This window comes from Mustelus asterias, chromosome 14 (assembly GCF_964213995.1).
Source record: "Mustelus asterias chromosome 14, sMusAst1.hap1.1, whole genome shotgun sequence".
Classification (NCBI taxonomy): Eukaryota; Metazoa; Chordata; class Chondrichthyes; order Carcharhiniformes; family Triakidae; genus Mustelus; species Mustelus asterias.
In genome coordinates this window covers 1,779,467-1,804,439 of record NC_135814.1, presented here as the reverse complement: position 1 = coordinate 1,804,439, position 24,973 = coordinate 1,779,467, and the positions used below count along the sequence as shown (strand labels likewise).

Here is a 24,973-nt window from a genome sequence, read left to right as displayed (position 1 = left end):
CCTCCCTGCCCCACACCCCCTCCCCCACCCCACCCTCCCCCTCACCCCACCCCCTCCCCCCACCTCACGCTCCCCTCCCCACACCCCCCCTCCCCGCCCCACCCATTCTCCCTCTCCCCACCTCACCCTCCCCCACCTCACCCTCCCCCTCTCCCCACCCCATCCCCCCTCTCCCCACCCCACCCCCCCTCTCCCCACCCCACCCCCCCTCTCCCCACCCTCCCCCTCCCCCCACCCACCCCATCCCCCCTCTCCCCACCCCACCCCCCCCACCCTCCCCCTCCCCCCACCCTCCCCCCACCCACCCCATCCCCCCTCTCCCCACCCCACCCCCCCCACCCTCCCCCTCCCCCCACCCCACCCACCCCATCCCCCCTCTCCCCACCCCACCCACTCCATCCCCCCTCTCCCCACCCCACCCACCCCATCCCCCCTCTCCCCACCCCACCCACCTCATCCCCCCCTCTCCCCACCCCACCCACCCCATCCCCCCCTCTCCCCACCCCACCCACCCCATCCCCCCCTCTCCCCACCCCACCCACCCCATCCCCCCTCTCCCCACCCCACCCACCCCATCCCCCCTCTCCCCACCCCACCCCCCCTCTCCCCACACCCCCCCTCTCCCCACACCCCACCCTACCACTCTCCCCACCCCACCCCGCTCTCTCCCCACCCCACCCGGCCCTCTCCCCCACCCCACCCTCCCCCCACCCCATCCCCCTCTCCCCATACCCCACCCCCTCTCCCCCCAGTCCACCCTCCCCCTCTCACCACCCCACCCTCCCCCTCTCACCACCCCACCCTCCCCCCACCCCACCCTCCCCCTCTCCCCACCCCACCCTCCCCCTCTCCCCACCCTCCCCCTCTCCCCACCCCACCCTCCCCCTCTCCCCACCTCACCCACCCTCCCCCCCTCCCATTTACACTAATCATCCCAACCCTTCATCCGTAACTACCCTTCAATAATCAGGACAGGTACAGCACGGGGTTAGAAACAGAGTAAAGCTCCCTCTACACTGTCCCCATCAAACACTCCCAGGACAGGTACAGCACGGGGTTAGATACAGAGTAAAGCTCCCTCTACACTGTCCCCATCAAACACACCCTGGACAGGTACAGCACGGGGTTAGATACAGAGTAAAGCTCCCTCTACACTGCCCCCATCAAACACTCTCAGGACAGGTACAGCACGGGGTTAGATACAGAGTAAAGCTCCCTCTACACTGCCCCCATCAAACACTCCCAGGACAGGTACAGCACGGGGTTAGATACAGAGTAAAGCTCCCTCTACACTGTCCCCATCAAACACTCCCAGGACAGGTACAGCACGGGGTTAGATACAGAGTAAAGCTCCCTCTACACTGTCCCCATCAAACACTCCCAGGACAGGTACAGCACGGGGTTAGATACAGAGTAAAGCTCCCTCTACACTGTCCCCCATCAAACACTCACAGGACAGGTACAGCACGGGGTTAGATACAGAGTAAAGCTCCCTCTACACTGTCCCCATCAAACACTCCCAGGACAGGTACAGCACGGGGTTAGATACAGAGTAAAGCTCCCTCTACACTGCCCCCATCAAACACTCCCAGGACAGGTACAGCACGGGGTTAGATACAGAGTAAAGCTCCCTCTACACTGTCCCCATCAAACACTCCCAGGACAGGTACAGCACGGGGTTAGATACAGAGTAAAGCTCCCTCTACACTGTCCCCCATCAAACACTCACAGGACAGGTACAGCACGGGGTTAGATACAGAGTAAAGCTCCCTCTACACTGCCCCCATCAAACACTCCCAGGACAGGTACAGCACGGGGTTAGATACAGAGTAAAGCTCCCTCTACACTGTCCCCCATCAAACACTCCCAGGACAGGTACAGCACGGGGTTAGATACAGAGTAAAGCTCCCTCTACACTGTCCCCATCAACCACTCCCAGGACAGGTACAGCACGGGGTTAGATACAGAGTAAAGCTCCCTCTACACTGTCCCCATCAAACACTCCCAGGACAGGTACAGCACGGGGTTAGATACAGAGTAAAGCTCCCTCTACACTGTCCCCATCAAACACTCCCAGGACAGGTACAGCACGGGGTTAGATACAGAGTAAAGCTCCCTCTACACTGTCCCCATCAAACACTCCCAGGACAGGTACAGCACGGGGTTAGATACAGAGTAAAGCTCCCTCGACACTGTCCCCATCAAACACTCCCAGGACAGGTACAGCACGGGGTTAGATACAGAGTAAAGCTCCCTCGACACTGTCCCCATCAAACACTCCCAGGACAGGTACAGCACGGGGTTAGATACAGAGTAAAGCTCCCTCGACACTGTCCCCATCAAACACTCCCAGAACAGGTACAGCACGGGGTTAGACAGATTTACCTGTTTGAGGTTATAAAGACCTTGCCAGTCACAGTTGGGAATGTGCAGTGAATAGAGGTGTTCCAGTGGACCGCGCTCATCTGGGAGGCGCAGAGATGAAATTCTCTCCAAGACCTGGTCTAGCTCCACTTGGCAAGTTGTCTGTCCACAGGGACAGAAGGTCAAGGTTCAGAATAAAGAGAAGACAAGGGACATGATCAGAAGCAGTTTGAACTGACTGAGCTGTTATACAGAGTGTACTGACTTTCATCACTGCAGAGAATGTCTTTCCAGCTTCTGCAACATCTCACTTTAATCTTTACAAAACACACGACAGGCGGGAGTGTTGTATCCGCGCTTTTGGAAGGATGTCAGGGCCTTGCAGAGGGTGCAGAGGGAGATTTACTAGAATGTTCCCAGGGATGAGGGATTTCAGTTACTGTGGAGAGGGACTGGAGAAGCTGGGATTGTTCTCCTTGGAGCAGAGACGGTTACGGGGGATTTAATCGAGGTGTTCAAATTCAGGAAGGATTTAGATGAAAGCTGTTAACAGACATTCCATCGCTTTCTGAAATCGCACCAATAACAATTGAAGTGTTATGTAACGCAGTAACGCTCCTTACTCTGCATCAGCTCACACAGCAACTCAACCTGCTCAGCAGAAATGACCAGGTCTTGGGAAGACAGATTCACGCATGCACATAAATAGATGTGTGTGTGAGTAAAAAATAATTGGAGAGTGGTAGAGGGTGACACAGAGTGGGAATGAGCTAGAGACAGAGGGAGCGACACAGTGGCACAGTGAGCGAGACAGCAACAGGGAGATAAATAAAAGGACAGAGATCGGGAGCCTGAGAGAGGTACACAGAGAGAAAGGGCGAGACAGAGGCACACACAGAGGCAGAGAGTGGCATAAAGAGACAGAGAGGGACTGACAGAGAGAGAGGCAGACAGAGAAATGAAAGGACAGAGATAGAGAGACTGAGAGAGGTACAGAGAGAGAGAGAGAGAAAAACAGAGCAATCAAGGTTTAAAATAAGAGAGATGGTGAGTGCAGGGAAAGAGGGATGGAGAGGTGGAAGCATGCGATGTGACAGGTTCCACAGACAGAGCAGGTGAGTAAGTGGATGTGGAGCTTCCAGTGTGGCAGTCACTGGGACTGGGGGTTACAGTGTAAGCTCTGCCTGCGATCAAATCTTCACTGAGCTGCTGGGGGAAGTGTCAGTGCAGTCAGTTACAATCGAGTGTTAGCTGCTCAGTCTGTCTGCAATAGAGTTAAAGCTCCGACGGAACCTCTGGCTATTGGTTTACCAGCTGGGGCCATGGTCGCCGTGCCTCCTCATTGGCTTTGCCGCTTCGATCCATGGATCGCCACTGCGCGTTGTTGCGCTCGCGAATCACTGCCGTTGTCTTTGAGCCCACTCTGACTGGCTTCCGACCCAGCACACTGACGTTTGGGTAATTTAAATGATTGTCAATGAGTTCAGTATTCAATCGCTCACCGTGGCCTTCTCCACCTGTCATTGCAAAGATAAAGAGAGATTGAGAGGGTGAAATGTGAGGAAAGACTGACTGTTGGACACACAAGAGAGAGGGAACACTTTAACTTGCATTTCTATAGCGCCTTTCACCACCACAGGATATTACAATGTGTGTTACAGCTAATGAAGTATTTTGGAAAGTTGGGGTTTATAATCACCTGCAAAGTGACCAGGAACTCTGAAGATTGTGTTATATTTTCAGAAAGCTTTTGATAAAGTCCCACATAAGAGGTTGTGTGTAAAATTAAAGCACGTGGTATTGGGGGTAATGTGTTGGCATGGATTGAGAATTGGATACCAGACAGGAAAATAGATTTGGAATAAATGGGTCTTTTTTGAACTGGAAGACAGTAACTAAGGGGGTCTCACGGGGACCAGTGCTTCTGCTCCAGTTATTCACAATATACACCAATGATGAGGAAACCAAACATAATATTTCCAAGTTTGCTGAAGATGCATAACTGGTAGGAATGTGAGCAAAGAGGAGGTGCTAAGAGGCTTCAGAAGTTTAAGTTAAAGTTAAAAGTTAAAGTTAATTTATGAGTCATAAGTAGGCTAACATTAACACTGCAATGAAGTTACTGTGAAATTCCCCTAGTCGCCACACTCCAGCGCCTGTTCGGGTACACTGAGGGAGAATTTAGCACGGCCAATGCACCCTAACCAGCACGTCTTTCAGACTGTGGGAGGAAACCAGAGCACCCGGGGGAACGTGCAAACTCCACACAGTCACCCAAGGCTGGAATTGAACCCGGGTCCCTGGCGCCTCAAGGTGATTTAGACAAGTTGAGTGAGTGGCCAATATGTGACAGAGGCAGTATAACCACGTCGGATGGAGAATAAGAAAAGCAGAGTATTAGTAATGATTGACTGGGAAATGTTGATGTGCAGAGGGATCTGGCTGTCCTTGTACATCAGTCACTGAAAGCAAGCACACAGGGACAGGAAGCAGTTAAGAAGGCAAATGGTATGTTGGTCTTCATTGCAAGAGGATTTGAGTACAGGAGCAAGGGTATATTACTGCAGCTGTACAGAACCTTGATGAGACCACATCTGGAGTATTGTGTGCAGTTTTGGTCTCTTTATCTAAAGAAGGATAGACTTGCCATAGAGGAAGCACAGCGAAGGTTCACCAGATTGATTCCTGGGGTGGCAGGATTGTTGTCTGGGGAGAGATTGCGTTGACTGGGCCTGTATTCATTGGAGTTTAGAAAAATGAGAGGGGATCTCATTGAAACATATAAAATTCTGACAGGGCTGGACAGACTGAATACAGGGATGTTGTATCCTCTGGCTGGGGAGTCTGGAACAAGGAGTCACAGTCTCAGGATATGAGGTGGGCCACTTAGGACTGAGAGAAGGAGAAATGTCTTCACTCAGAGGGTGGTAAATCTGTGGAATTCTCTACCTCAGAAAGCTGCAGCGGCCAAACCACTCAATATATTTAAGAAAGAGATAGATAGATTTCTAGATGCTAAAGGGGTCAATGGATATGGGGAGGACAGGAGAAGGGTGTTGAGTTAGAGGATCAGACATGGTCACATTGAACACTGGAGAAGATTCCTGCTCTTATTTTCTATGTTTCTCTGTGACCAGGAGCTATGAAGATTGTGTTGCCAGCCCAGTGCCAGAGTTAAAAACATCTCTTCACGGTTAGGGACACACTTGTGGTGAGAAGGGGAGGATCCAATTCCACACGAGAAAGACCCCCTTGTCGTTACTGGCTGCTTCCTGTTCATTGGCCAATCCTCTATCCATGCCAGAATATTATCTCCAACACCATGACTCCTGTTTTGTGTAGCAGCCTTTTGTGTGGCACCTTATCAAATGTCTTTTGAAAATCCAAATATACAACATCGACTGGTTCTCCTTTATCTACTCTGGCTGATAACTCCTCAAAGAACTGGGGTAAATTTGTCAGAGATGATTTCCCCTTCATGAAGCAGTGCGGTCTCTGCTTGATCAGATTGTGACTTTCCAAATGCACTGCTATTCTCTCCTTAATAACCCATTCCAATATTTTCCCAATAACTGAAGTTAGACTAACTGGCCTGTCGTTTCCTGAATTTTGCCCCTTTCCCTTTTTGAACAAGGGTACCAGATTGGCAGCTTTCCAATCCTGTGGCACAGTTCCAGGATCCAAGGATTTTTGGAAATTTACTGCCAATGCATCCACAATCTCTGGAGCTCCTGCTTCAAGACCCTGGGGTGCAAACCGTCAGATCCAGGGGATTGTCAGCCTTTAACCCCATTAGTTTGTCTCAATTCTCAGGTGATGGTGACTGTATTTAATTCCTCCCCAGTATTTTTTACTGTTACTGGGATGTTTGTGGTATTCGCTACAGTAAAGACCGATGCAAAAGATCGATTTAACTCCTCTGACATTCCCTTGTTCCCCATAAAGACTCCTCCAGTTTCATTCTCTGAGGGGCAATGCTTTCTTTTGCTTCTCTCTTCAGTTTAATGTATTTAAAAAAAGCTCTGATTGCTTTTATGTTTCTGAGTTTATGTGGCTAAAAGAGTAGTGCAGGGAGAGGGAGCTTTGAGTTATGGGGCTCTGGTACCAATATACAGGAAAGAGAGAGGAGTTTCTGTACTGGAAGGGCCATCACTTTAACCGGGCTGGGCCAGTGTCCTGGCACAGCGAGATCTGTGGGTAGGACTTTCTACTAAAAGGTGGAAGGGGCGAGGGGAGATTAGAAAGGCAAAGAGGAGCGGCGAGGCACTTGTTAAGCAATGTGGGTGAAACCAGAGTGGGACAGAATGTTGAACAATAATAATGCATCAGTGAATAAGGTCGATGCAAATCATAGTTGCAATAATAATAGCTGATTGGCTGAATGTATGGAGCATCAGCAACAAGATAAAACCAGCCACAAATAGAAATAACCGGAATTGTCATTACAGAGACAGGGTTATATAGTGGTTTTTAAAAATTAATTCATGGGATGTGGGCGTCGGTGGCTAGACCAGCATTTATTGCCCATCCCCAGTCGCCCTTGAGAAGGTGGTGGTGAGCTGCCTCTTGAACCACTGCAGTCCCTGTGTTGTAGGTACATCCACAGTGCTGTTAGGGAGGGAGTTTCAGGGACAGTGAAGGAAAGGCCTATATATTTCCAAGTCAGGATGGTGACTGGTCCTGTGCAGCTGTAGTAAGACTTCCTTCCTCCTGTACTCAAGTCCTCTTGCAATGAAGGCCAAACAGACCATTTGCCTTTTTAACTGCTTGGAGGGGAACCTCTGTTCCCAGGTATCTGCTGCTCTTATCCTTCTAGGTGGTAGAAGTCGTGGGTTTGGAAGGTGCTGTTGAAGGAGCCTTGGTGGGTTGTTACAGTGCATCTTGTAGATGGTACACACTGCTGCTACTGACAGAAGGGCAAAGGAGGCGAGGTTGCTATGGCATTAAAGGATAACTTTAGAACTTTAGTGAAAAAGGACTTTGGCTCAAAAGATCATGAAGTAGAATCAGTCTGGGTGGAAATTAGGAATAGCAGGAGTCAGAAACACTGGTGAGAGTAGGTTCTAGATCCCCTAACAGTAGTTATACCATTGGGCACAGCATTAAACAAGAAATTATTGGACTCTGACAAAGGGCCATCCTGATTCGAAACGTTGGCTCGATTCTCTCCCCACAGATACTGTCAGACCTGCTGAGATTTTCCAGCATTTTCTGTTTTTGTTTCAGATTCCAGAATCCACAGTATTTTGTTTTTAAACTTAGAAATTATTGGAACTGTAACGGAGGCAGTATAATAATTGCGGGGGGCTTTAATCTCCACATCGACCACAACAATCAAATTTTCAGGAGTCCTCTAGACTATGAACTTGTGGAATGTTTTTGTGACAGGAACATGAAGCTATCTTAGATCTTGTACTTTGTAATGAAGCTGGGATAATTAGTAATGTCATAGTAAATAATTCACTGGGAAATAGTAATCATAATAATACCATTGAATTCCACATTCTGGTTCCAACACAAACCTTAAATTTAAACAAAGTCACTTACATAGATGTGAGGGGAGAACTGGCTAAAGCTGATTGGCTAAATAAACTAAAAACTACGCTGAGAAAGAAACAGAGAGAAACATTTAAAAAACAATTCTAAATATTCAACTAAAATACATTCCATTGAAAAACAAAAGCTCAGCAAGGTTCATTTCCCCCGGGGATTAGACTGAAGGAAGACGCTCACAATGTTGGAAAAATAACAGTAAATCTCAGATTGGGAATATTTTAAAAACCAGCAAATGGTCACCAAATATAAATAACAGAAAATAGAACAGGAGAGTAAACTAAACAGGAACATAAAACTAGCACTCGCAAACAAAAAGGAAGAGAGTAGCTAAAGCAAATGTTCGTCTCTGAGAGACCGAGATAGGAGAAATTACTATTAGCAGTGAGGAAACAGCAGAGACATTGAACACATATTTTGTGTCTGTGTTCACAGAAGTTCCATACCAGAAACAGATGGTAACCGAGGGGTGAAAAAGTGAGGAAATTAATATCAGCAGAGATAAAGCATTGGAGAAATGCAAAGGACTAAAATAACTACTCCTAGTACCTGATGGTCTACACCCTAGGCTTCTAAAAGAGATAGCGGCAGAGATTAATTAACAATTCCACATTGTTGGAACTAATATCTCCTTCCTCAGTATGATGTTGGTTCTTCTTTAACCAGCAGTGTAACTCTACCAGCTTTCTTTTTGTCTGTCTTTCCTAAATGCTAAATACCCCTCAATATTAGGGCGGCACGGTAGCACAGTGGTTAGCACTGCTGCTTCACAGCTCCAGGGACCTGGGTTCGATTCCCGGCTCGGGTCACTGTCTGTGTGGAGTTTGCACATTCTCCTCGTGTCTGCGTGGGTTTCCTCCGGGTGCTCCGGTTTCCTCCCACAGTCCAAAGATGTGCGGGTTAGGTTAATTGGCCATGCTAAAATTGCCCCTTAGTGTCCTGAGATGCGTAGGTTAGAGGGATTAGTGGGTAAAATATGTAGGGATATGGGGGTAGGGCCTGGGTGGGATTGTGGTCGGTGCAGACTCAATGGGCCGAATGGCCTCTTTCTGTACTGTAGGGTTTCTATTATTTCTATGATATTTTGTTCCTACCCCTGGTCATCCTGCAGCCATGTCTCCATAATGCTGACTACATCATACCCGTTTATGTCTATTTACACAATCAATTAATTCACTTTATTCACTCTTGGTTTGTTCTCACTGGAGCGACGGAGGTTGAGGGGAGACCTGATAGAAGTCTACAAGATTATGAGAGGCATGGACAGAGTGGATAGTCAGAAGCTTTTTCCCAGGGTGGAAGAGTCAGTTACTAGGGGGGACCGGTTTAAGGTGTGAGGGGCAAGGTTTAAAGGAGATGTACGAGGTAGATTTTTTACACAGAGGGTGGTGGGTGCCTGGAACTCATTGCTGGGGGAGGTAGTGGAAGTGGATACGGTAGTGACTTTTAAGGGGTGTCTTGACAAGTACATGAATAGGATGGGAATAGAGGGATATGGTCCCCGGGAGGGGAGGGGGTTTTAGTGCAGTCGGGCAGCATGGTCAGTGCAGGCTTGGAGGGCCAAAGGGCCTGTTCCTGTGCTGTAATTTTCTTTGTTCTTTTTATCATCACTTGTCCATTCCCACTATTTTTCACTGAGGCACTTTTTGGATCTGGCCCTTGGTTTCTCTGCCAATCACTTTTCTCATTCCTTTGTCTTTGGTTTTGTCCTTGATTCCCCTCCTCTGACTCCTTGCAAAGGTTCCCATCCCCCTGGCATTTTAGTTTAAACCCTCCCCAATCACTCTAGCAAACATGTCCCCTCGGACATCAGTCCCAGTCCTGCCCAGGTGTAACCCGTCCAGTTTGTACAGGTCCCACCTCCCCCAGAACCGGTCCCAATATCCCAGGAATCTAAAACTCTCCCCTCACACCATCGCTTCAGCCACATGTTTATCCTATGTATCCTGCTGTTTCTACTCTGACTAGCACGTGGCACCGGTAGTGATCCTGAGATCACGACCTTTGAGGTCTGATTTCTCAACTTTCTTCCTCACTCCCTGTATTCTGCTTTTAGGACCTCAGCCTTTTTTTACCTATGTCGCCTGTACCCGCGTGTACTACGACCACTGGCTGTTCACCCTCCCCCTTCAGAATGTCCAGCAGCCGCTCTGAGACATCCTTGACCCCAGCACAAGGGAGGCAACATCCCATCCTGGGGTCCCGTTTGCAGCCACAGAAACGCCTGTCTATTCCCCTTACAATTGAATCCCCGATAACTATTGCATTCCCACACTTTTTACCCCTCCCCTCTGCAGCAGAACCAACCGTGGTGCAACGGATTTGGCTGTTGCTGTTTTCCCCTGAAAGGCCATTCCCCTCAACAGTATCCAAAACAGTATCTCTGCTTTGCTGGGGAACGGCCACAGGAGATTCCTGCACTGCCTCCGAGCTCTCTTGCTCTGTCTGGTGGTCACCCATTCTCTTCCTGCCTGGGACAGGGAGGGGATTCACAGTTGGAGCCAGGAAGAAGTTCCAGTCACACAGTTGTTGTGTCTGACCCTGTTCATTGTTCACGGGCAATAAAGCCTCTTGTTCCTTAGCCTCATCGCGTTGCCCTCAATTTATTGCATCCCCTCTTGTACAGAACAAAATCGAGCACATTGCCCCCTCTCCAACTCTGATGAAGAATGAGACAGACTCGAAACATTAACTCTGGGCCCGATCTTACAGCTCTTCACACCAGTGGGGTCTCCTGCCCCCACCGATGGCAATCCCCCACCCCAGTTTCCCAGCAGTGAGAAATCCCATTGACAATGGCAAGACCAGAAGATCCCGCCACCAGCCAATGGCAAGCCATCTCCTGCTGCTGAGAGAAACGCCCCCTGGAGGCCACAGAACCCCGGCCGTGTCTCCCCCTCTCCCCCTCCCCCTCCCTCTCTCAGTCGCTGTGTGTCTCCCGCATTCTGTTTTTACAAATGAACATGGACCGATCCAATGGGATTCCATCGTAACAAATACCTCTCCGGATATACCTGATGGAGGAGCAGAACCTATAAAAGGTGAAGGCGGGAAAATCAGTATGGAACCAGTAGAAATGGCAGAGGTGCTTAATGAGTATTTTGCCTCGGTTTTCACAGAGGAGAAGGACCTGGGTGGATGTACTGTGGGCTTGCGGTGGACTGAAAAGATTGAGTATGTGGACTTTAACAAAGAGGTTGTGCTGGAATCTTTGAATGGCATCAAGATAGATAAGTCGCCGGGTCCGGATGGGATGTACCCCAGGTTACTGTGGGAGGCGAGGGAAGAGATCGCAGAGCCTCTGGCGATGATCTTTGCGTCGTCGATGGAGACGGGAGAGGTGCCGGAGGATTGCGGATATGGTTCCTATTTTCAAGAAGGGGAATAGGGATAGCCCAGGAAATTACCGACCGGTGAGTCTAACCTCAGTGGTTGGTAAGCTGATGGAGAAGATCCTGAGGGACGAGATTTATGAGCATTTGGAGAGGTTTAGTATGCTCAAGAATACTCAGCATGGCTTTGTCAAAGGCAGATTGTGCCTTACGAGCCTGGTGTTCTTCGAAAATGTGACTAAACACATTGACGAAGGGAAAGCGGTAGATGTGGTTTATATGGATTTTAGCAAGGCGTTCGATAAGGTCCCCCGTGCAAGGCTTCTAGAAAAAGTGAGAGGGCATGGGATCCAAGGGGGTGCTGCCCTGTGGATCCAGAACTGGCTTGCCCAAAGGAGGCAGAGAGTGTGTATAGATGGGTCTTTTTCTAATTGGAGGTCGGTCACCAGTGGAGTGCCCCAGGGATCTGTTCTGGGACCCTTGCTGTTTGTCATTTTCATAAATGACCAGGATGAGGAAGTGGAGGGATGGGTTGGGAAGTTTGCCGACGACACGAAGGTTGGTGGGGTTGTGGATAGTCTGGAGGGATGTCAGAAATTACAGAGGGATATAGATAGGATGCAAGACTGGGCGGAGAAGTGGCAGATGGACTTCAACCCAGATAAATGCGGAGTGGTCCATTTTGGCAGGTCAAATGGGATGAAGGAGTACAATATAAAGGGAAAGACTCTTAGTACTGTGGAGGATCAGAAGGACCTTGGGGTCCGGGTCCATAGGACTCTAAAATCGGCCCCGCAGGTGGAGGAGGTGGTTAAGAAGGCGTATGGTGTGCTGGCCTTTATCAATCGAGGGTTTGAGTTTAGGAGTCCGGGGATAATGATGCAGCTATATAAGACCCTAGTCAGACCCCACTTGGAGTACTGTGCTCAGTTCTGGTCACCTCATTACAGGAAGGATGTGGAAAAGATTGTTCCACAGGACCAGGCTGAGGAGAAGGCAGTTGGTGTGTTCACTACATTTATTTATTTATTTTAAGTTAAATTTGTGTAAAAACATCGGAGGTTTTTTTTTAAAAACAGGAAGTGGGCCCAGCAGGAGTCTGGGAAGGTTTTTGGAGGGTTTAAAAGTAGGCCGCACTTTTGAGCGGGCAGCGTCGTTAGCGGGCAGCAGAGTGAGCAGGAGGCAGAGTGAAAGCTGTAGGGCTTTGGCTCACAGGGCTTGGGCAGAAAGGGCGAGCAGGGGTGAGTTAATTCATTTTTTGCTGTTTCTACCTGGTACTGGCAAGGTATCTAGAGGGGATGGATGTGAAGGCAGTGCAATGTTCCTCTTGCACTATGTTCGAGGTGAGGGACGACGTCAGTGTCCCTGCTGATTATACCTGTGAGAAGTGCATCCATCTGCAGCTCCTCCAAAACCGTGTAAGGGAACTGGAGCTGGAGTTGGAGGAACTTAGGATCATTAGGGATGCAGAGATGGCCATAGACAGAAGCTTCAGGGATACAGTTACTCCGCGGAATGAAAATAGATGGGTGACGGTGAGAGGGGCTGGGAAGAAGCAGTTGGTGCAGGGATCCCCGGTGGTCGTTCCCCTTAGCAATAAGTATTCCGCTTTGGATACGGTTGAGGGGGACGACATACCAGTGGTGAGCCGCAGTGAGAGGATCTCCGGCACTGAGTCCGTCCCTGTGGCTCAGGAGGGTAAGGAGGAGAGCGGGAGGGCAATAGTTATTGGGGACTCGTTAGTTAGAGGGATAGATAGGAGGTTCTGTGGCAGCAAAAGAGACTCGAGGATGGTTTGTTGCCTACCGGATGCCAGGGTCCGTGACGTCTCGGACCGTGTTTTCCGGATTCTTAAGGGGGAGGGGAAACAGTCACAAGTCGTGGTACACATTGGTACCAACGACATAGGTAGGAGAGGGGACGGGGATTTAAAACAGGAATTTCGGGAGCTCGGCTGGAAGCTGAGAGCAAAGACAAAACATGTGGTCATCTCTGGTACGCTACCGGTGCCACGTGATAGCGAGTTGAGGAACAGGGAGAGAGTGCACTTAAACATGTGGTTGCAGGGATGGTGTAGGAGGGAGGGTTTCAGATACGTGGATCATTGGAACACGTTCTGGGGAAGGTGGGACCTCTACAAACAGGACGGGGTGCACCTGAACCAGAGGGGCACCAATATCCTGGGAGGGAAATTTGCTACGGCTCTTCAGGGGGATTTAAACTAATTTGTCAGGGGAGTGGGAAAAGGAGTTGTAGTCCAGAAGTCAGTGTTGAGGGTAGTGAGGTATTGGGGAAGATATCAAGGTCAAGGGTGGGTACCGGTAGACAGGAAGGTGGGTTGAAGTGTGTCTACTTCAATGCAAGGAGCATCCGGAACAAGGTGGATGAACTTGGGGCATGGATTGCTACTTGGGACTACGATGTTGTGGCCATTACGGAGACGTGGGTAGAACAAGGACAGGAATGGTTGTTGGACGTTCCGGGGTATAGATGTTTCAGTAAGTGTAGGGAAGCTGGTAAAAGAGGTGGAGGAGTAGCATTGTTAATCAAGGATAGTTTAACGGCTGCGGAAAAGCACTTTGAGGGGGATATGCACACTGAGGTAATATGGGCTGCAGTTAGAAACAGGAAAGGAGCGGTCACGTTGTTAGGAGTTTACTATAGGCCCCCAAATAGTAATAGAGATGTGGAGGAAGAAATTGCTAAGCAGATTATGGATACGTGTGGGGGTCACAGGGTAGTTGTCATGGGGGACTTTAACTTTCCAAATATTGATTGGAACCTTTGTAGGTCAAATAGTTTGGATGGGGCACTTTTTGTGCAGTGTGTGCAGGAGGGTTTCCTGACACAATATGTGGATAGGCCGACAAGGGGTGAGGCCACATTGGATTTGGTACTGGGAAATGAACCGGGCCAAGTGTTAGATTTGGTTGTGGGAGAGAACTTTGGAGATAGTGACCACAATTCGGTGTCTTTTGTTATTGCAATGGAGAGGGATAGGGCTGGACGGCAGGGCAAGGCTTACAATTGGGGGAGAGGTAATTATGATGCGATTAGGCAAGAATTAGGGGGCATAAGATGGGAACAGAAACTGTCAGGGAAAGGCACTGATGAAAAGTGGAACTTTTTCAAGGAACAAATACTGGGTGTCCTTGATAGGTATGTCCCTGTCAGGCAGGGAGGAAATGGCCGAGTGAGGGAACCGTGGTTCACAAAAGAGGTGGAATGTCTTGTGAAAAGGAAGAAGGAAGCTTATGTAGGGATGAGGAAACAAGGTTCAGATGGCTCGATTGAGGGTTACAAGTTAGCAAGGAATGAGCTGAAAAAGGGGCTGAGGAGAGCTAGGAGGGGACATGAGAAGTCCTTGGCGGGTCGGATCAAGGAAAACCCCAAGGCTTTTTACTCTTATGTGAGGAATAAAAGAATGACCAGGGTGAGGTTAGGGCCGGTCAAGGACAGTGGTGGGAACTTGTGTATGGAATCAGTAGAGATAGGCGAGGTGATGAATGAATACTTTTCTTCAGTGTTCACCAAGGAGAGGGGCCATGTTTTTGGGGAAGAGAAGGTGTTACAGGCTAATAGGCTGGAGGAAATAGATGTCCGGAGGGAGGATGTATTGGCAGTTTTGAATAAACTGAAGGTCGATAAGTCCCCTGGGCCTGATGAAATGTATCCTAGGATTCTTTGGGAGGCGAGGGATGAGATTGCAGAGCCTTTGGCTTTGATCTTTGGGTCCTCGCTGTCCACAGGGATGGTGCCAGAGGACTGGAGAGTGGCAAATGTTGTTCCTCTGTTTAAGAAAGGGAATAGAAATGACCCTGGTAATTATAGACCGGTTAGTCTGACTTCGGTGGTTGGTAAATTGATGGAAAAGGTCCTTAGGGATGGGATTTACGACCATTTAGAAAGATGCGGATTAATCCGGGATAGTCAGCACGGATTTGTGAAGGGCAAATCGTGCCTCACAAATTTGATAGAATTTTTTGAGGAGGTAACTAGGTGTGTTGATGAAGGTAGGGCGGTTGATGTCATATACATGGATTTTAGTAAGGCGTTTGATAAGGTCCCCCATGGTCGGCTTATGATGAAAGTAAGGAGGTGTGGGATAGAGGGAAAGTTGGCCGATTGGATAGGTAACTGGCTATCTGATCGAAGACAGAGGGTGGTGGTGGATGGAAAATTTTCGGACTGGAGGCAGGTTGCTAGCGGAGTGCCGCAGGGATCGGTGCTTGGTCCTCTGCTCTTTGTGATTTTTATTAATGACTTAGAGGAGGGGGCTGAAGGGTGGATCAGTAAATTTGCTGATGACACCAAGATTGGTGGAGTAGTGGATGAGGTGGAGGGGTGTTGTAGGCTGCAAAGAGACATAGATAGGATGCAAAGCTGGGCTGAAAAATGGCAAATGGAGTTTAACCCTGATAAATGTGAGGTGATTCATTTTGCTCGGACAAATTTAAATGTGGATTACAGGGTCAAAGGTAGGGTTCTGAAGACTGTGGAGGAACAGAGAGATCTTGGGGTCCATATCCACAGATCTCTAAAGGTTGCCACTCAAGTGGATAGAGCTGTGAAGAAGGCATATAGTGTGTTAGCTTTTATTAACAGGGGGTTGGAGTTTAAGAGCCATGGGGTTATGCTGCAACTGTACAGGACCTTGGTGAGACCGCATTTGGAATATTGCGTGCAGTTCTGGTCACCTCACTATAAGAAGGATGTGGAAGCGCTGGAGAGAGTGCAGAGGAGATTTACCAGGATGCTGCCTGGTTTGGAGTGTCGGTCTTATGAGGAAAGGTTGAGGGAGCTGGGGCTGTTCTCTCTGGAGCGGAGGAGATTGAGGGGAGACTTAATAGAGGTTTATAAAATGATGAAGGGGATAGATCGAGTGAACGTTCAAAGACTATTTCCTCGGGTGGATGGAGCTATTACAAGGGGGCATAACTATAGGGTTCATGGTGGGAGATATAGGAAGGATATCAGAGGTAGGTTCTTCACGCAGAGAGTGGTTGGGGTGTGGAATGGACTGCCTGCAGTGATAGTGGAGTCAGACACTTTAGGAACATTTAAGCGGTTATTGGATAGGCACATGGAGCACACCAGGATGGTAGGGAGTGGGATAGCTTCATCTTGGTTTCAGATGAAGGTCGGCACAACATCGTGGGCCGAAGGGCCTGTTCTGTGCTGTACTGTTCTATGTTAAGATTGAAAGGGTGCAGAGGGGATTTACAAGGATGTTGCCTGGATTGAGTGGCGTGTCTTATGAGGATAGGCTGAGGGAGCTCGGTCTTTTCTCTTTGGAGAGATGTAGGATGAGAGGAGACCTAATAGAGGTATATAAGATGTTGAGAGGCATAGATCAGGTGGACTCTCAGAGGCTTTTTCCCAGGGTGGAAATGGCTGCTACGAGAGGACACCGGTTTAAGGTGCTCGGGGGGTAGGTACAGGGGAGATGTTAGGGGAAAGTTTTTCACACAGAGGGTGGTGGGCGAGTGGAATCGGCTGCCGTCAGTGGTGGTGGAGGCAAACTTAATAGGGTCTTTTAAGAGACTCCTGGATGAGTACATGGGACTTAATAGGATGGAGGGTTATAGGTAGGCCTAAAAGGTAGGGATATGTTCGGCACAACTTGTGCAGCCAAAGGGCCTGTTTTGTGCTGTAGTTTCCTATGTTTCTAACCTGTACATCGAGTATATTCCCTCGGCACTGACCCTCTGACAGTGCGGCACTCCCTCAGTACTGACCCTCTGACAGTGCGGCGCTCCCTCAGCACTGACCCTCTGACAGTGCGGCACTCCCTCAGCACTGACCCTCTGACAGTGCAGCACTCCCTCAGCACTGACCCTCTGACAGTGCGGCACTCCTTCATTACTGACCCTCTGACAGTGCGGCCCTCCCTCAGTACTGACCCTCTGACAGTGCGGCACTCCCTCAGTACTGACCCTCTGACAGTGCGGCACTCCCTCAGTACTGACCCTCTGACAGTGCGGCACTCCCTCAGTACTGACCCTCTGACAGTGCGGCACTCCCTCAGCACTGACCCTCTGACAGTGCGGCACTCCCTCAGCACTGACCCTCTGACAGTGCGGCACTCCCTCAGCACTGACCCTCTGACAGTGCAGCACTCCCTCAGCACTGACCCTCTGACAGTGCGGCACTCCCTCAGCACTGACCCTCTGACAGTGCGGCACTCCCTCAGTACTGACCCTCTGACAGTGCGGCACTCCCTCAGTACTGACCCTCTGACAGTGCGGCACTCCCTCAGTACTGACCCTCTGACAGTGCGGCACTCCCTCAGTACTGACCCTCTGACAGTGCGGCACTCCCTCAGTACTGACCCTCTGACAGTGCGGCACTCCCTCAGTACTGACCCTCTGACAGTGCGGCACTCCCTCAGTACTGACCCTCTGACAGTGCGGCACTCCCTCAGCACTGACCCTCTGACAGTGCAGCACTCCCTCAGCACTGACCCTCTGACAGTGCGGCACTCCCTCAGTACTGACCCTCTGACAGTGCGGCACTCCCTCAGTACTGACCCTCTGACAGTGCGGCACTCCCTCAGCACTGACCCTCTGACAGTGCGGCACTCCCTCAGCACTGACCCTCTGACAGTGCGGCACTCCCTCAGTACTGACCCTCTGACAGTGCAGCACTCCCTCAGTACTGACCCTCTGACAGTGCAGCACTCCCTCAGTACTGACCCTCTGACAGTGCAGCACTCCCTCAGTACTGACCCTCTGACAGTGCAGCACTCCCTCAGTACTGACCCTCTGACAGTGCGGCACTCCCTCAGTACTGACCCTCTGACAGTGCGGCACTCCCTCAGTACTGACCCTCTGACAGTGCGGCATTCCGAGTATTTCACTGGAGTGTGTGTTTGGATTTTTATGCACATTTTCTGGAGAGGATCCCAGAAGTTTACGACTCAGCGCTGCCAATGTTCTGTGTCTGACACTGATGGACGATGAGTGATGGCCTTGCTAACAGCAGACAAATCACATAAACCAATCTTTCCAAAACTGGACAGAAAAATTCCCTGCTGCTTTCCTCCCCAGAATGTTGCCCTTTTGTCCTAACCCCTGCCCCTCCCCCATTGCCTTTCCAAAGCTGGGACATTGAATGAAGTGACACAAAGGGCTAAACTTTAAGAAATGAGGCTGTTTATCAGAAAGGAACCTGTTTCCCTTCCAAAAGATACAAAGATGTGGCATTCATCCCGGTGATTGGTCTATTCCATCCTCTGCAGTGTAAGCTGTGAGTTATAAACAATGTGACTCACTTCATTAAATTGATTTTCAGGAACAGACTATTTCCAGGAATTTATTCCGTTGCCAAATTGAAAGTGATCCCATTCTCCCGCCAGTAAACACTGCCTCGCTGTTCCCAGCCTCCCTTTCCCAGCTCTGCCTCTCTCCTCAGGAAACGGTCAATAGACATTCCCACTCAGTCACGGCTTTAACCCCCAGTCTAGCCCTTAATCCACCCACACCACCTCTCACCTGGTAACACCTTACACTATTACTCACTCCCTCACAGAATGTTGCAGCACCAGAGGAGGCCATTTGGCCCATCGTGTTGGTGCTGGCTCTTTGAAATTCTATCCAATTAGTTTTTCCTCCACTGCACGTTCCCCATACGCTGCGATCTTTTTCCTTTTCCAATATTTATCCAGTTCGGTCCCTCTGATTACTGACCCTCCTGCCGCCGGGAACAGTTTCCCCTTACTCATTCTATCTAAACCCCTTGTGATTTTGAACGCTTCGATTAACCCCCTTGAACTTTCTCTGCTCCAAAGAAAATAATCCCAGCTTCTCCACTTAACTTTACCCCTGGTACTTTTCAGTAAAGGTACTCCCCACCGATGGGCCGCAGACTGGCAGCGGACCCCCCCCCCCCCCAACAGAGGATGACCTGGGTCAGAGAGCCGTTGGCGGCTCTGACCCCGCTCTTTGGACAGTCTATCCTTTCTCCCACCATGCAATCTCTGCTGAACGTTGGTCTAACAGCAAGCTGCAGCCTGTGGCTCAGTGAGTAAGCAGCCACGTGGGACCCTGAGCTAAGGCAGCAGGAGTTGTTGTTGGTGTCCTGGGTCTGAGAGGGATGGGGAAGAGACTTGGTTCTATGTTCCCAAACACACTAACACGATGTGAGTGGGCCACATTTATTGACCCATCCCCAGTTTCCCTGGTAACCAGGTAATGAATTCCACAGGCTCACCACTCTCTGGGTGAAGAAATGTTTCCTCACCTCCGTCCTAAATGGTCTGCCCTGAATCCTCAGACTGTGACCCCTGGTTTTGGACTCCCCCACCATCGGGAACATCCTCCCTGCATCTACCCTGTCTAGTCCTGTTAGAATTTTATAAGTCTCTATGAGACCCCCCCTCATTCGTCTGAACTCCAGCGAAAACAATCCTAACCTAGTCAATCTCTCCTCACACATCAGTCCCACCATCCCCGGGATCAGCCTGGTAAACCTTCGCTGCACTCCCTCGAGAGCAAGAACATCCTTCCTCAGAAAAGGAGACCAAAACTGTACACAATACTCTCGGTGTGGCCTCACCAAGGCCCTGTATAATTGCAACAACACATCTCTGCTCCTGTACTCGAAACCTCTCGCAATGAAGGCCAACATGCCATTTGCCTTCTTTACTGCCTGCTGCACCTGCATGCTTACCTTCAGCGACTGGTGCACAAGGACACCCAGGTCCCGCTGCACACTCCCCTCTCCCAATTTACACCCATTCAGGTAGTAATCTGCCGCCTTGTTTTTGCTTCCAAAGTGAATAACCTCACATTTATCCAAATTATACTGCATCTGCCATTGATTTGCCCACTCACCCAACCTGTCCAGATCATTCTGAAGGATCTCTGCATCCTCGTCACAATTCGCCCTCTCACCCAACTTGGTTTCATCTGTAAACTTTGAGATGTTACATTTTGTTCCCTCATCCAAATCATTAATATATATTGTGAATAGCTGGGGTCCCAGCACCGATCCCTGTGGCACCCCACTGGTTACTGCCTGCCAATTTGAAAAGCACCCATTAATTCCTACTCTTTGTTTCCTCTCTGCCAACCAGTTTTCTAGTTGTGGGGTTGGAGCAGCTGATAGACAGAGGGAGGAGTTAGACCAGAGACTGATCGGAAAAGAAAATTAAAATGGAGGCCTCGCTTAATCAGGACAGGGGTGAGAGGGGAAAGGGACCTGGGGTGAGTTAGGACCAGAGGTTTGGGTCATTTCAAGTGTACAGAGGGTAGAATGCTGGAGAGGACTGGAATACTCAACCTGGAGGTAACATCGGCAGGGAGGAGGGTTTAACCAGGTGAGCTGTGGCAGGGGCAGATTTTTAAAAAATCATTTCACAGGATGTGGGCGTCGCCGGCTAGACCAGCATTTATTGCCCATCCCTAACTGCCCCATGAGAAGGTGGTGGTGAGCTGCCTTTGTGAATCGCTGCAGTCCATGTGATGTAGGTACACCCACAGTGCTGCTAGGGAGGAGTTCCAGGATTTTGACCCAGCGACAGTGAAGGAACGGTGATATATTTCCAAGTCAGGATGATGAGTGACTTGGAGGGGAACCTCCAGGTGGGGGTGGTCCCAGGAATCTGCTGCCCCTGTCCTAGATTTTAAAATTCTCATCATTGTTTTCAGATCCCTTCAGGGTCTCACTTCTCTCTAACTCTGTCATCCCCTCCAGGGATACCTGCACTCCCCTCACTCTTGCCCTCTTGTGGCTCTCAAAATTACAATCACCCCCTCACTGGAGCCATGCCTTTCGTGTCCTGATTCCAAGCTCTGGGATTCCCTCCCTAATCCTCTCCACTCGCTGTCTGCCTTTAATCACCCCTTTAAAACCTTTCTCATTGGCCAGGCTTTTGGTTATCTGACCCAATATCTCCTTGGGTCAGAGATAAGGTTCCTGTGAATCGTCTTGGGGGATGTTTCGTTACATTGAAGGCGCTATATAAATGCACGTTCTTGTCACTTCAATTCTAAATCTGCCGATACTTTGAGCTCGCTTTCTGTGGATCACCAGCCCAGAAAAATAACCAGTTCACAATCGTCAAATGCCTGGGACACAGGTCAGCACACGGTCAGAGGGGGTGGGTGTACACACTGCGGAGATTTATGGAGAGGTGTGAAGGGATGTGACATTTACTCCTTGGTCACACTCAGCAAGGCACCCTGTTTGATTGGGAGGCAGACAAACCCAGGGAGAGGCCACTGTTCCCTTCCCGAAAGAGGCAGGAATGTTAACATTCTTTCTATTACAGTCGGTACAAAGTACGGCTTTTGCTCAGCCCCTGGCAAATGGTCTCAACTCTCAGTAAACAAGGTAAAAATATGCTTCTCAAAAACTGCTGGCAGAGAGCGGAAAATCAACTCATAAAAAACTTGAAGAGTTTCTAGGAAGTTTCGCAGCGAAAAAACTCTGAGCAAATGTGAAACAGATTTCTTTGTTGAGTCCCGTGACCCTCGTTTCTCCTCACAGAGACCGAGCTCCACCCAAACCTCCTTCTTGAAACAAAAGCCAGGGTTGAAAAGGAAAACAAACTTTGAAATTGATGAGTTACAGGTTTTCCAAAAGTGCAAAACTCTTTGATCCTTTCCATGCTCTGTTTCCTGTGGTTTTTACAGCCAGATCTTCCAGCCCAGGAAGCCATTCACCCAGCAATCATCGAATAGAATCCCTACAGTGCAGAAAGAGGCCATTCAGCCCGTCCAGTCTGCACCAACCACAATCCCACCCAGGCCCTATCCCTGTATTTACCCTAGCTCGTCCACCTGACACTAAGGGGCAATTTTACCACGGCCAATCCACCTAACCCGCACATCTTTGAACTGTGGGAGGAAACCGGAGCACCCGGAGGAAACCCACGCAGACACGGGGAGAATGTGCAAACTCCACACAGACAGTGACCCAAGCCGGGAATCGAACCCGTGTCCCTGGCGCTGTGAGGCAGCAGTGCTAACCACTGTGCCACCGTGCCGCCCCTACTGGCTCCTTGAAAGAGCTATCCAATTAGTCGCAGTAGGCCAGAGGACTGGGGAAAATGCGAGGAGCCAAATTGTCAATAAGACACGAGAGAGACCGTACGCTGTGTGAATCAAAACTTACTTTCTACTGATTTCAAAATAGACTTTGTTGGACCAAAAACATGGCTGCTACAGGTCACATGATTTTCAAGTTGGCTACAGTTCTGGAAGCTTCCCGTAGCAATTACAGGACAAAGCTCAACCCTCATCCTGGTGGAATCTCACACCTGTATTATTGTGTGGACCCTTACAATCAATGAAACAAGGGAGCAGCGTGATTTGGACAGGCTGAGTGTGTGGGCATCTCATGGCAGATGCAGTATAATGTGAATAAATGTGAGGTTATCCACTTTGGTAGCAATAATAGGAAGACAGATTATTATTTGAATGGGTATAAATTGAGAGAGGTGGATACTCAATGAGACCTTGGAGTCCTCGTGCATCAGTTGCTGAAAGAAAGCGTGTAGGTACAAAAGGCAGTAAAGAAGATAAATGGTATGTTGGCCTTCATAGCGAGAGGATTTGAGTACAGGGATAGGAATGCTTTGCTGCAATTATTGGGTCCTTAATTATACAGCCAACATAATCAAGGACCCCATGCACCCCGGACATTCTCTCTTCCACCTTCTTCCATCGGGAAAAAGATACAAAAGTCTAGGTTACATACCAACCGACTCAAGAACAGCTTCTTCCCTGCTGCTGTCAGACTTTTGAATGGACCTACCTCGCATTAAGTTGATCTTTCTCTACACCCTAGCTATGACTGTAACACTACATTCTGCACTCTCTCCTTTCCTTCTCTATGAATGTTTTGTCTGTATAGTGCGCAAGAAACAATACTTCTCACTGTATGTTAATACATGTGACAAGAATAAATCAAATCAAAAATACAGGTCCATTCTCTGGGTGAAGAAATTTTTCCTCATCTCCATCCTAAACGGTCTACCCTGTATCCTCAGACTGTGATCCCTGGTTCTGGACACCCCCACCATCAGGAACATCCTTCCTGCAGGGGAAGCGCCCAGTCCCACCGGGCAGGGCCCCAGGGGAAGATACCAGGGGAAGCCTAGTCAACCTGGTTTCATGAAAGGTAAATCATGTTTGACAAATTTTCTCCAATTCATTAATGATTTGGACGAAGGAATTTAATGCAATATCTCCAGATTTGCAGCTGACACTAAGCTGGGTGGCAGTGTGTGCTGTGGGGAGGATGCTAAGAGGCTGCAGGGTGACTTGGACAGGCTGGCTGAGTGGGCAAATACTTGGCAAATGCAATCTAATGTGGATAAATGTGAGGTTATTCACAATGGTGGCAAAAACAGGAAGGAAAGTTATCTGAATGGTGGCAGTTTAGGAAAAGGGGAAGTGCAACATGACCTGGGGGAGGTGTCATGGTGGAGCTGTTGCTGAAGGTTGGCATGCAGGTACAGCAGGCGGTGAGGAAAGCTAATGGCATGCTGGCCTTCATAGAATGAGGATTTGAGTATAGTGTATGAATCACAAAAAGCTAGCAAGCAGGTCCAACAAGTAGTTAAGAAGGCAAATGGCATTCTGGCCTTTATTGCAAAATGGTTGGAGTCGAAGAATAGGGAGGTTTTGTTGCAATTTTTCAGGGTGTTGGTGAGGCCTCACCTGGAACACTGCGCACAGTTTTGGCCCCCTTCCCTTAAAAAAGGATATCGTAACATTGGAGGCAGCCCAAAGGAGATTCACCAGGCTAATTCCTGGGATGAGAGGGTTTCCCTGTCGAGAGAGATTAAATAGACTGGGTCTGTATTCCTAGGAGTTTAGAAGAGTGAGGGGTGACCTTATTCAAACACACAAGATCCTGAGGGGGCTTGACAGCGTAGATGGGGAGATGTTGTCACTAGTGGGAGAGTCTCGAACAAGGGGACACAGCTACAAGATAAAGGGCCGGTCATTTAAAACTGAGGTGCGTAGAAATTTCTTCTTGCAGAGGGTGGTGAATCTCTGGAATTCCCTGCCCCAAAGGGTGATGGAGGCTGGATCATTAGAAGTGTTTAAAGTGGAGGTGGATAAATATTTGATAGATTGGGGAATAGACGGCGACGGGGAATGGCACGGAGAAGGAGTTGAGGCCGGCACAGATCAACCATGATCGTATTGAATAGTGGGACAGCTTGAAGGGCCAAATGGCCGACTCCTGATTCGATTTCTTATGTTCTTTATTGAGGAGATGGGGTGAATCGGATGGTGTGGTTTGGGTTGGAGAGATGGCCACACTGTTATTTAGATCATTCCTGCATTGTGTACTGATCATGGTTCAGTAGCTGATCACGAGGAGGCTCCCAAAGAACTAAAATAAACTCAGTTGCCCCCGTACAGTTTGGCAGAGAGTGGAACTCTTCACTTGTACAAATATTCAGCTTGTAAACAGTGCTGCATTCTCAGTGGATTCTCAATCCCTCACTCACTCTGTGGTTACCCACCCACCTGTCACACTTGCTCCCTATCTGTTCTATCCAAAAGCCCTCCTGATTTAGAACAGTTCTATTAAATCTCCTCTTAACCGTCTCTGCTCTACCATAGGATCCCTAGTGTAGAAATAGGCCATTCGGCCCATCGAGTCTGCACTGACTCTCTCAAAGAGCATCTTACCTATGTCCACATCTCCACCCTCACCACATTCTATCCCCCTAACCATGGCCAATCCGTTTAACCTACATG

The 24,973-nt window shown here is 49.3% G+C and overlaps 3 protein-coding genes across 3 annotated transcripts in view; 2 read left to right on the top strand and 1 right to left on the bottom strand.

Moving 5' to 3' along the window:
• The window catches only part of LOC144503448 (natural resistance-associated macrophage protein 1-like), a 432,123-nt gene that overhangs the window by 178,251 nt on the left and 228,899 nt on the right, over positions 1-24,973 (top strand). The window lies entirely within an intron of this gene.
• The window catches only part of LOC144503458 (insulin-like growth factor-binding protein 2), a 55,356-nt gene that overhangs the window by 1,841 nt on the left and 28,542 nt on the right, over positions 1-24,973 (bottom strand). Inside the window, exons 2-3 of the mRNA XM_078227789.1 lie at positions 3,676-3,881; positions 2,386-2,526 (exon numbers count right to left, since the gene is read on the bottom strand). Coding sequence (XP_078083915.1) covers positions 2,386-2,526; positions 3,676-3,881 — 347 coding nt within the window. The remainder of the gene's footprint in view (positions 1-2,385; positions 2,527-3,675; positions 3,882-24,973) is intronic.
• The window catches only part of LOC144503459 (basic phospholipase A2 PA-12C-like), a 118,180-nt gene continuing 114,699 nt past the window's right edge, over positions 21,493-24,973 (top strand). Inside the window, exon 1 of the mRNA XM_078227791.1 lies at positions 21,493-21,584. Coding sequence (XP_078083917.1) covers positions 21,560-21,584 — 25 coding nt within the window. The 5' untranslated portion in view covers positions 21,493-21,559. The remainder of the gene's footprint in view (positions 21,585-24,973) is intronic.